General features: G+C 35.1%; 1 protein-coding gene and 1 long non-coding RNA gene across 5 annotated transcripts; one reads left to right on the top strand and one right to left on the bottom strand.

Annotated features, from left to right (window-relative positions):
- Nucleotides 1–3,092: 3,092 nt before the first annotated feature.
- Nucleotides 3,093–9,129, bottom strand: LOC105799598 (indole-3-glycerol phosphate synthase, chloroplastic). 4 transcript variants are annotated; one of them, XM_052633457.1, is made up of 10 exons: nt 8,880–9,129; nt 8,562–8,804; nt 8,272–8,448; nt 7,504–7,578; nt 7,364–7,408; nt 7,095–7,259; nt 6,721–6,799; nt 5,685–5,767; nt 5,502–5,570; nt 3,093–3,404 (listed from the first exon to the last, which is right to left on the bottom strand). In XM_052633457.1, the coding sequence occupies exons 1-10, from the start codon at nt 9,024–9,026 to the stop codon at nt 3,321–3,323; spliced, it is 1,167 nt and encodes a 388-aa protein (XP_052489417.1). In that variant the 5' UTR covers nt 9,027–9,129; the 3' UTR covers nt 3,093–3,320. The 4 variants fall into 4 exon arrangements, with proteins under 4 accessions (XP_052489417.1, XP_012485697.2, XP_052489418.1 ...); XM_012630243.2 differs by lacking the exon at nt 5,502–5,570 and adding an exon at nt 3,683–3,749; XM_052633458.1 differs by lacking the exons at nt 5,502–5,570; nt 5,685–5,767 and adding exons at nt 3,683–3,749; nt 3,863–3,945.
- An 839-nt stretch (nt 9,130–9,968) lies between these two features.
- LOC128042616 (uncharacterized) lies at nt 9,969–11,928 on the top strand. The gene is made up of 3 exons (XR_008198123.1): nt 9,969–10,647; nt 10,725–10,809; nt 10,905–11,928. It is a non-coding gene; the product is annotated as an uncharacterized LOC128042616 (long non-coding RNA).
- Nucleotides 11,929–12,740: the final 812 nt, after the last annotated feature.

Here is a 12,740-nt window from a genome sequence, read left to right as displayed (position 1 = left end):
TACTTGACCAATTATTACAAGAACATGAGAAAACTCATTCTTATGGCCTAATCAAAATAACAACAAGCTTTGCACAAATATTTTATCGCATCTACCAAGCTCAAAAGATATATAGGGAACAATTTTAACATCATCTATCAATTTGTTACGAGTATATTATTTAATCCTTTTAAATCAACTATAACAATGCCCTTAATCAACATCCATCACTCTTCTACTACAACTATAAATAATATATGGAATCGATTCTTAACACTGTAAATAAAGCTTCTTAACAGCAGGGTAAAGAAAAAGACACAAGCAAGTCACATTTTATATACTCTACTGAACTTAACACTTTCAAAACCACCATTCTAAGGCCTCTTTACATTATTATTTTTACAATCTCACGATGTAAACCATTTCCCCTCGCCATAACTTTTGTGTTACAATGGAAATACAATACGAGGACATATCTAGATTAGGAACATTTTAAACTCCGATCATTATAAATAAAATAACTCTATATTAAGTAACTCAAAAAAAAAATCTAAAGACAACCACTAATAATAAAATCCATTTTTATACGATGAAAATAGTTGCAAAGGTGGCACTCAAAGCTTTTTGAATGCTGGATGCATCAAACAAAGAACCTAAATTACTCAGAAAAAAGCAACTCACTAATCTCTTGTATTTTTAAGATTAAACATGAGTTTATGTGGATAAATAATGCAACTTATAAGACATAAGAAACAGAAAAATCTGTTCTGATGAATGGGAAACCCTCAGTAGCTCTCAAACCCAACCAAATGTGTTAAAGTAACTAGAACATCCAATTCATACAAACACATTGATTATTTTCAATAAACCCCCTAACAGACCAATTTGAGAATATAAAAAATGGTTGATGACAGTTTCTACGCAAGTGAATGAGAACAATTAAACGCTTATGCATATGCTAAGGCACGCTATAACCACTTATGCACCTGAAATAGAGCTAATTGTACCAACAAACTTGCATGCACATCAAACAAAACCTTTACCCTTACAATGGTATCATGAGAAAGAAAACCCTAAAATTCGAATTGAGTAGAAAAATGGAGATAAAGGAGAGACAAATAAGGGGACAAAGGGCTGGTTTTGTTGGAATAACCGAAGTTGCCGGATTTTCCATTAAAAATCAAAGCTAAAATTCCTAACAGTAAAAAAGAGGATGGAAAGATACAGTGAAGAAGCACTTATCAAACAATGGGGCCGGAGACACGAGAGACGGTGGAGTCGGGTGGAGATGACTTCGCTCATGACTTGCATTTGATGTTGGGAGGAGAGGTGGAGGTGGATTTCGAGTTGGGAGGGCAAATCGAGGCGTGAGATGTAAACGGATGTAAACTGAGGAGAAGGCAGGGATTACAAAACAGAGAATTTCGGGGATTAGGGGCGTAACGTAATAGGCCTGTATTAGGCAATACATCGAACCAAACACCGACTTAAGTGGGGCCCACGGATTAGGGGTGTATTGGCTAATCCAATACACCCAACCAAACATGGCATTAGTGTTGAAAATTTACCCATCCTTTAAGAATTTATGTAGCTGCCAAACTTGTCACAGTACCCGCTGCTAAAATACGATTGCATAATAACTTTATCATCACAGCTTAAGACGTTATTTACTGCTAATTTACCTATAGCCATGAGTTATTGCTGCTAAAATGATGGCATTTGTCAGTTTAAGTACTAGAGTAATGAAATATTTACCGTTGTAAAAACCTTTTACAATGATAGAATCCTAGTCATTATAGATTTATAGCAAGAAAATTATCCGTTGTAATATCCTTTATAGTGGCGAATATTTAATCCATTAATAAGTAAGTCCCTAGCGTCTGAAAACTTATAGTTCTTGGCAGTGACAGAAACCTAATCATCGCTAAAATTTATGGTAGTTGTTATCGATCAGTACGTACCATTTCGATATTAAATTGGTACCAAGTAGTTTATATCCCATTTCAATCAAAATTTCAGTGGGTTTCGACGATTGCGATGTATTTCAACCCGTTTCAGTTAATATCGGCTTTGTATCGGTACATACCGGCCCATACCAATTGGTACAAAAATTTGACATTTTAAACTAATTTTAAAATTTATCTTAACCATTTTAATTTCTCCATAATTACATTTAAAATTAAAAGTTATTAAATTGAATTATTCAACTTAATTAACAATTTTAAAACTTACATTTATATATAAATATATTTATACGGATATAATTAAGATATATTTGCATGCATATATAATATATAATTTATTTTTATCAAAAACATATTATTTATGAAGAAACTAAAACTAAAACTATAAATATATATATGAAACTTTTAAATGTATATATAATATATCAAGAAACTAAAAATTATACTAGAAAAATGTATATATGAAAAAATATTTAAAAACGTCAATAAACTTAAAACGGTATATTGAAACATGCCGATACCAATATAAATACGTACCAATACCAAGACAAAAAAGGTACGCCCACCAATAAAATACTAACTACCTTGCTAAAAATGGTGAACTCTCATTACTAAATACTTTTTATAGTGACATGATAACTAAACCTGTAAAAACTCTATTGCTCCTAATACGTTCCTAACAATGATGAGAATGTTACCTCAAACCAAAATTGTCATGGTTTATTGTTAATGCATTATTGAGTGACGAGGTAACTATAGAAACATGAAAATGTTACTTAGGATGTCAAGAATTCATATTGAGAAATATTTAAACCACTGTAACAAAATAACTGTAGCAACATAAAAATTCATCTGTCAGATATAAATATTAGCTTTATTGACGTAACTTTAACCCGTTTCTAGAAAAAATATTCTTAAACGAATGCTAAAGTTAATAGGCATAAACGTATCTATAGTGACAGAAAATTATACATCAACTAAGGTACTTGACAAAAACAATATACATAAAGAAATTAATAATACATTAAACCATTTGGTTAAGAAAGAGGATTTGAAGTTTCTAGAATTCAGACTCTCCACTAGCGTCTTTAGTTATGACTAATTTAGCAAACATAAAAATAATAGAGTAGAAATAATAATAGGGAAGGATACGGAAAAGTAAATGATTAAAAAACACGAGAACAGAAATGCACATCCGCAATTTATTCTATTAGTATTATAATTTATATAATCAAGGTACAAAGATTATGTAAAGATGCTCCACTTGGAAATATGGATTCAACATGCTGAAAGATTCTGATCGATTAACTGCACTGTAGTAATTGTAAATGAAGTCTCGGAAGCACACATCCAGAGTCCACTTTTCCCTGTGTGAACTCATAACGAAATGTCTTTACCAAAAAGTCCACTTATTCCTTTTCCAGGGTCGCTTTGCTTCACTATCGACTCCCCAACCAAAACCTGCCAGATTACATTTCATGGATTTCAATAACAATTTAACTTCAAACCTCTCACCTAATTTGCAGCACATAGGTCACAAACTTGATCATTTTATTGAATTCAAGGGAAAAAAAAAACCTTTCTTTAAATATAACTTAAACCATTGCCACTTGGCACTGGTCAATATTTTTCTGTATGTAAATACTTTCACTTCTATAACATAGCTATATGCAGCAGAAGGGAAAAAAGATTAATATCAAACAAAGAATGCAATATGCTAAAGAACTTGCATAACTTACTGCTTTAACACCGCTTCTCGGACATAAGCAACATCATCAGGAGTAAAAGGCCCGATTCTCCAACAACCTGATGGTTAAAATTAACAAGATTATTTGAACAGTTAATGACATGTTTGCATGGACATGCACTAACTTTATCTTTCAATACATAGATAAATGAATGTTCTGAAGCCTCCTTACAATTATATCTTTCTTGCGAATCATCTGGCCACGCTCTCCTTCAAGAAGCTTCTTTGTGTTACTGATATCTACCTCAAATGTTTCTGGGAAAAAAAAGGGATGAATTTTTAATGCCTCACAAATTGTGATTGCAGTCGATATGGCAGAGATGTTATCGAGTTTCTGATAGACTCTGGTTTGTTACTGTTGTTATGGGATCAACAGATGCTTCAATTGTTAACAATATTGTAATTGATACACTTTGAGCTATTTCAGAAGTTGATTTACATGAAAATTGTTGAATCCTAATACTTAAAGCATTAACATGTTATATACACAAAATGCAGAAATTTAGGGAGAAAACCAAAACCTGAAAGGCTAAAGGCAATCAAGAATTTAAACACATTAAATTTAAACCTTCTTGAAAGATATAAAGATTTTAAACACATTAAATTTAACATGTCGAAAAGTTAACCTTATGCTTCGTACAATAACACAGGTTATATCATCTTAGTATTGTTATAAAGTAAAAATCATTCAGGGGTTAATGAAATCACATCCTACAACCACATTTAGGTCATGTTATCATAGCCTTGTTTTTGAATTATCCAAAGGCAGGTCAAGTTTAAAATTTTTCAAAGATGTTAGCAAGAACTTCTCTATTGGAATTTACTTTTCACCTTCTAGATTTGGTGGGTACAAGGGTTAAAACCCTGCAACTCTTTTCACTCTATCACAAGTTTATTTTAACAATTGGAAATAATATCCATGTAAATATTCTAAGTGATGTGATCATATGCATATGTATATAGAGTTCTGAACTAATCTTTAAATTATTTTGAATTCATTTTCCCCTTCTGCTCTGGCTAGCATTGTCCCCAGAAAACCAGTTTTCAAAATACCAATTGTGAACGCCTGTGATTCGGATCCGATCCACACTTTTATACCTTCTCAAACAAGTCATACAAGTTGGCAACATCAAAGAAACAAGTTTACACTATGATCAGAATGAGGCAACTCAATTAGCAATTGCAAAACTTGAAAAACCTTACCAAGGTTATATAGGAAGGATACGGAAAAGTAAATGATTAAAAACACGAGAACAGAAATGCACATCCGCAATTTATTCTATTAGTATTATAATTTATATAATCAAGGTACAAAGATTATGTAAAGATGCTCCACTTGGAAATATGGATTCAACATGCTGAAAGATTCTGATCGATTAACTGCACTGTAGTAATTGTAAATGAAGTCTCGGAAGCACACATCCAGAGTCCACTTTTCCCTGTGTGAACTCATAACGAAATGTCTTTACCAAAAAGTCCACTTATTCCTTTTCCAGGGTCGCTTTGCTTCACTATCGACTCCCCAACCAAAACCTGCCAGATTACATTTCATGGATTTCAATAACAATTTAACTTCAAACCTCTCACCTAATTTGCAGCACATAGGTCACAAACTTGATCATTTTATTGAATTCAAGGGAAAAAAAAAACCTTTCTTTAAATATAACTTAAACCATTGCCACTTGGCACTGGTCAATATTTTTCTGTATGTAAATACTTTCACTTCTATAACATAGCTATATGCAGCAGAAGGGAAAAAAGATTAATATCAAACAAAGAATGCAATATGCTAAAGAACTTGCATAACTTACTGCTTTAACACCCGCTTCTCGGACATAAGCAACATCATCAGGAGTAAAAAGGCCCGATTCTCCAACAACCTGATGGTTAAAATTAACAAGATTATTTGAACAGTTAATGACATGTTTGCATGGACATGCACTAACTTTATCTTTCAATACATAGATAAATGAATGTTCTGAAGCCTCCCTTACAATTATATCTTTCTTGCGAATCATCTGGCCACGCTCTCCTTCAAGAAGCTTCTTTGTGTTACTGATATCTACCTCAAATGTTTCTGGGAAAAAAAAGGGATGAATTTTTAATGCCTCACAAATTGTGATTGCAGTCGATATGGCAGAGATGTTATCGAGTTTCTGATAGACTCTGGTTTGTTACTGTTGTTATGGGATCAACAGATGCTTCAATTGTTAACAATATTGTAATTGATACACTTTGAGCTATTTCAGAAGTTGATTTACATGAAAATTGTTGAATCCTAATACTTAAAGCATTAACATGTTATATACACAAAATGCAGAAATTTAGGGAGAAAACCAAAACCTGAAAGGCTAAAGGCAATCAAGAATTTAAACACATTAAATTTAAACCTTCTTGAAAGATATAAAGATTTTAAACACATTAAATTTAACATGTCGAAAAGTTAACCTTATGCTTCGTACAATAACACAGGTTATATCATCTTAGTATTGTTATAAAGTAAAAATCATTCAGGGGTTAATGAAATCACATCCTACAACCACATTTAGGTCATGTTATCATAGCCTTGTTTTTGAATTATCCAAAGGCAGGTCAAGTTTAAAATTTTTCAAAGATGTTAGCAAGAACTTCTCTATTGGAATTTACTTTTTCACCTTCTAGATTTGGTGGGTACAAGGGTTAAAACCCTGCAACTCTTTTCACTCTATCACAAGTTTATTTTAACAATTGGAAATAATATCCATGTAAATATTCTAAGTGATGTGATCATATGCATATGTATATAGAGTTCTGAACTAATCTTTAAATTATTTTGAATTCATTTTCCCCCCCTTCTGCTCTGGCTAGCATTGTCCCCAGAAAACCAGTTTTCAAAATACCAATTGTGAACGCCTGTGATTCGGATCCGATCCACACTTTTATACCTTCTCAAACAAGTCATACAAGTTGGCAACATCAAAGAAACAAGTTTACACTATGATCAGAATGAGGCAACTCAATTAGCAATTGCAAAAACTTGAAAAACCTTACCAAGGTTACGATTATTGATACCAATAAGTTCAATCCCCTCTATACCAAGAACGCGGTCCATTTCCCTCTCATCATGCACCTAAAGGAAAACAATAAAAAAAAGAGCATATATTGGAAAGAAAAAATTGTATATGAATAGTTAATAAAACCAAATGTTAGAATCTGGTTATGATGCCATAAGTTCAAATCATAGCATCATAGAACTTGTAAAAGCATAACAAGCATTTCCAATTGAAGGGAAAAGAACGGCCTCAAAATGCTCGATAATTATGAAAATTAGCTCCCAAAAGAAATAAGTTTCATGAATCCAAAAATAACCTGAACAATTCAAAACTGATGAAACCATAATAATAACAAAGAAAGCTCTGTCTAACCTCTACAAGAGCTGCCAAACCAAGCATTTTGCAGATTTTAATCATGTATCTGATGTCAAGATCGGGCAAAACAGCAGCAATTAGAAGTATAGCATCTGCTCCTTTAATTCGAGCATAATATATCTGCCATGCATCTATCACAAATTCTTTGCACAATAGAGGACACTGCATTCGTTATGATGGCAAGATGTATACCGATTAACCAAGTGTATATAAAAGAAAAAAAATCAAGATTATAGATCAAATAACAAATGACTTATCCAACAAACCTTTACTCCAGCATTACGTATTGCCTCCAAATTTTCAAAGCTTCCCTTGATTGAAGAGTAGCAAGTCAGAGAATTAATAAATAGACTAAGCAACTGGATACAAAATCTTCAAAAACAAAAATAAAAATGACTATGTTTACCTTAAAATACTTTTCATCAGTCAAAACACTCAGACAAGCGGCTCCACCCTTCTCATATGCTCTAGCTATCTCAACCTATCACAAGAAACATAAATATATCACAAATTACTCAGTAATAAAAAGAAATAGAATGATACAATAAAAATAGATATGGAAGGTTAGTTCACTCTTTCTCCAAGGTTTTACCTGGATTGAAACATACTCTAAAATATCAAAATTTCCTCCCAACCATAATTCCAAGAAGACAACTTCAATCTTATATAAAAAAAGATATGGAAGGTTAGTTCACTCTTTCTCTAAGGTTTTACCCGGATTGAAACATACTCTAAAATATCAAAATTTCCTCCCAACCATAATTCCAAGAAGATAACTTTAATCTTATAGAGTATCTATACTTGTATTATCTTATAAACCATGCAGGAGGTAGAAAGCTGACAAATGTTTATTGAATAATATCAGATTAATTCATTAATAACATCATAAATATACCAGATGGTGTTTATAAATTCTAACCCTCAAACCTCACTAGCGGGTTTTCATCAGCAGGACATTTTATGAGTCCTCCAATCTCGTTGAGAGAAGAACCTCAATTTTATGACAAATCCAGTCAAATTTTCGTATCAAAATTTCTAGTAAGTATCATAAACGCGGTTAGATGAATGATAAATGTACCATTAGATATATTTATTTATAAAAATAAGTATATTATTAAATTAGGATAATTTTCTTCCAAAAAGTATGGACTAGAAATAAAGAAAGGTACTTAACTGGGTCAAAATTCTCTCTGAGAATTCCTCTGCTAGGCGAAGCCTTCTTAACTTCAGCAATTAAACCAGGCAATCCAGTCTGCAAATGTGCCGCTTTAAGAGCCCCGACGAAATCTCTAGTTGGAGGTGAATTCTCGATAACCTTCTTCAATGAAAGCAAAGGCTTCTTCTCTTTCATCTGCCAAACCCAAAAAATCATTATATCACCATACAGTTAAAAGAAAAAAGAAAAGCAAAGACGAATACCTTGACCTAATGAAAATTGTAAAAAATAAAATTAAAAAAATTTACTTGGGAAACTTCCACATCTTTGTGCCAAACTATTTCTTCAAGAATGTTACGAGGAGTGTTTCCCTCATTCTGTAAACGGAATTCGAAGGGACCCACGTAATGCAAAGGCGGACCCGACGGTGGACGCCGCCGTATTCTAATCCCTTGACTCGCTGCGACTTCGTTTTGCAACATTCCAACTTCCCATTCCTTTACCTTCAAAGAATCTTCCTCGTCTTCTTTTCGCGGAAATATCGTCCCCGACTACACACAAATTTTATTTTAGAAAGAAGAGTATTAGATTCAATGTATGTAAGTAAAATGATTATTATTAATAACCTGTTGAGCTCGAATGGAGGGAAAATGGAATCGCCGATGCTGAAGGTCCATTGAGCGTCTGAGGAAGAAATTAGGTCGCTGATTAGGGGAAGGAATAGATTGAAAGGAAATTCCAGGAGCTGTTTTCATTGAAACTAATCCCTCCATTTTTGCAATTGATAGAAACCCTAGCTCCTGCACTTTGATTTTATACACTTTTTACAGTCGAAGTGGGGAACATGAAAGATATATTTGGTATGTATAAATGGTAATTTCTCCAAGATTTTTGTTTATTTTTTTTCTAATAAAGATTTTTGTTTCCTTTTATTATTAATTTCGTCGTTTTACATGAATGTGTTTTTTTTTGGCAATTTACTATTAAAAGATTATTTTTTTAAAATTTATTGAAATGGGCCTGATATTTTATTATCTATTGGAATAGGCCATTTTCCCCCTAAAGCGTGTCCACGTCAACGCAAAGTCAGGGAACGTGTCAGCAAATCGCGTCCACGTCAACGCGCTTTGCTGACGTGGCAACAAATCGCGTCCACGTAAGCGCATTTGTGTCCACGTCAGCAAATTACGCTGACGTGGATGCGATTTGATGCCACGTAGCGCGCCCTTGGGGACGCGATTTCCCCATGCGTGAACAGTGCAACGATCATTTTTTTGACTGTTGCCCCCCCAACGGTCAAAAAAATCTATAAATACCCCCACCCTTTATTTTTTTTCACAAACTAATCTTCTCTCAATTATTTTCTTAATTTCCTCTCAATTTGCTCTCAAATTCCTTCCAAATTTCTCTCAAATCTATATTTAATCTCAATTTGCTCTCAATTTCCTCTTAAATCCCTATTTTTAAATAATTTTAAAAAAAATTATTTTTTTACATTTTTTTAAATCGTAAAAATTTGTACGATTTCAGCAATGGCCTGAAAATTGACTCGTCTTGATAAGCAGCACATATCTGTCGAGCAAATGAAAATGGTAAGTGTTAAATTTAATTTTTAAATATTATTTAAGATTTTTTTATTTATGCATTTTTAGATAATTATTAATTTATTATTTGTTATAAAAGTCTGTAGATCGGATATTGGAATGCTATATCCGGAATATGCATGCTCCTCCATCACCGTTGGTAGAGAACTACCTGCAGAAAGTGGGTTTTTGGCACGTGGCGACGGTAGGTCGGGGATGCAAGTTAGACCCAAAACTTATCAGTGCGTTGATCGAGAGGTGGAGACCGGAGACGCACACATTCCATCTTCCATGTGGAGAGTGCACTATCACTTTGGAAGATGTCAGTCTACAATTGGGATTGCCGGTGGATGGGTACCCAGTCACTGGGTCTGTCCAATCTACCGATTGGGGAGCGGTGTGCTACGAGCTTTTGGGCGCTATTCTAGAGAAAATGGACGGAGGTCGGATCGAGATAGGCTAGTTACGAGACACATTCCCGGATCTGGATGATGATTCAACCAAAGTAGAAAGAATTCGATATGCTCGGGCATACATTCTTCAGATAATTGGAGGTTATCTGATGCCGGACTTGTCACGGAGCCGCGTACATCTAAGATGGCTGCTGAAACTCGTTGATTTTAGAGCAGCTGGTAAATTGAGTTGGGGGTCTGCCGTCTTGGCAGCATTATATCGGGAGATTGCGGGGCGACGCGACTGAGTAAAGAAAAATCGGAGGTTGCCTGTCACTACTGCAGTCATGGGCACGGTTTCGCTTTCCATTTCTACGTCCTTGAGTGGACCACCCATATACATTCCCGCTCATAACGAGGTAAATTTTATATTATATTTTACAATTATTATGTAGATTTTTAAAAATAATAGTATGCTAAAAATTTATTTAATTAGGTGGAACCATCCGGCAAGTCATGCTCGATTACCTACCTCTCTTAAAGATATACGGCTTCTATTAGACCAACAGTCGGAAGCACATGTAAGTATTAAATAAAATTGATATTTCCATCATTCGCTAGTTGATTGGTATTTAGTATTATGTATATAACTAATATTTCTATCATGTTCATATAGTTTCAATGGACACCATACGAGGATCCGGCAATTCGGGCAGTAATTCCGGATGAGTTCTTCAAAAATCCAAACACTTGGCACGCGAAAGTCGTGTTGATCAGCTACGCGACCATGGAGATGCACCAGTCAGACAGAGTGTTACGGCAATTTAGATGTAGACAACCGATTCCCGTGGCACCTGAGGTGTTTGATGATCACCACAAAATCGACCTACAGCAACTGCATACGGATTGGCCGAGATTCTGGTCCCACTACATCGAAATGTGGGAAGATCGGTATGAGTATATACCTACTATGGAACCCATCATCGTTCCGGAGTTAGCGTGCGTGCTGGAATACATGCCATGGTTTAGGATCCATGGCAAGCCGTATTTACTATAGGCAGAGGAGAGGCAGCGGCAATTACGTGTCCAAAGGAAAAGACGCGGGCCTTTAAATCCAATACGAAAGGACGATGACGCCGGCCTATCAACGAGGCCAAGACATTCACTCAGCCCATCATCAGCGGCCATTCAATCACCAGGCCCAACAAGAGCACCGACACAGTCACCCGACCCAACAGTTCAACCGACGATACCCACGGCACAGCCTTTTCAGATGATGCCAGGTGCGTTTCCTAGCCCTTTTATGTATCCTAACCCTTATATGTTCCCTTTTCCGAGTCCTATGGCAAGTTGGAGCCAATGACCCGGTTCAGTTCCATTTCCTGTTACTCCGAGTGGACCACCGATGTATAGTCCAGCGGGGCACGAGGGATCGCAAGAGGGGCCGTCGGGGAGCTCTTCTTTTTACCAATCCCCACCACCGTATGGGTTTCAAACACCGTCGCTGTTGGTGATGCAAACACCTCCACATTCATTAATCTATCAAGGTGGCTCATCGTCCCAACTCCGACAACCAGATGCCCTACCGGAGGAACCAAAATCCCCGTCAGAGGAACCACAACCGCCGTCAGAAGCAAGACAAAGGAAGAATCCAGTGCATAACCGTCGACGGCCGCCATGTGGCACTGAACCTGGCGGGCACGGAGATTGATGTGTATTTTAATATATTTGTACAAACATTTTGAATATTTTGATATTATTTGATGTAATAAAATATAAATTTTTTTGAGTTATTACTTAAAAACCCTAAACTAATTTATTAAAAATTTATAAATTTATAAATTATAATTAAATGATTAATTTAATTAACAAACCCTAAACCATTAACTTAAAAACCCTAAACCCTTAACTTAAAAACCCTAACCCTAACCCTAACCCTTGACTGGTACTAACAATTAATAATTTGATATAATTTGATAATTTTACTAACAATTAATACAATTATCAATTAATAATTGAAAAAAATTTAATTTGTTTACAATTACATTCAACTATTGCGATTAGGGCATGATCGACTTGTATGGCCTGGATTCCTACACCATCCGCACAACTTTTGTTGACTGGTTGTTTCTCGGATATCCATATTGTTACGTATTCCAGTCGAACAAGGTCGACCCTTTGGTTTGCGACGTAATTCTCTATCCGGTAACAGCTTAAAAGTAGCAAGAGATACGGGCGGCCACTTACGTTCATCTGGGACCGGTGGGAAAACGTGTCTCCAGACGTTGTACATGTTTTCTAATTTATACACTTCGTCCACATAGCTCATCGGATCCAGACGAAGATTCTGACAAGCTGCAATAACATGAGCGCATGGATAGCAAAGTACATCAAACATCCCACAGTCTCAAGTCCTGTTTCGCAAGTGTACACGATATTGCCCGCCAACAACACATTGGTGCGGTCTGTCAAACTCTGTCATTCGAAACCATAAGTTGTCTTGATCGTGACA

The sequence above is a fragment of the Gossypium raimondii genome, chromosome 7, assembly GCF_025698545.1.
Source record: "Gossypium raimondii isolate GPD5lz chromosome 7, ASM2569854v1, whole genome shotgun sequence".
Classification (NCBI taxonomy): Eukaryota; Viridiplantae; Streptophyta; class Magnoliopsida; order Malvales; family Malvaceae; genus Gossypium; species Gossypium raimondii.
Note: the sequence above shows the minus strand (reverse complement) of the source record. Positions and strands in the feature narration are given on the sequence as shown.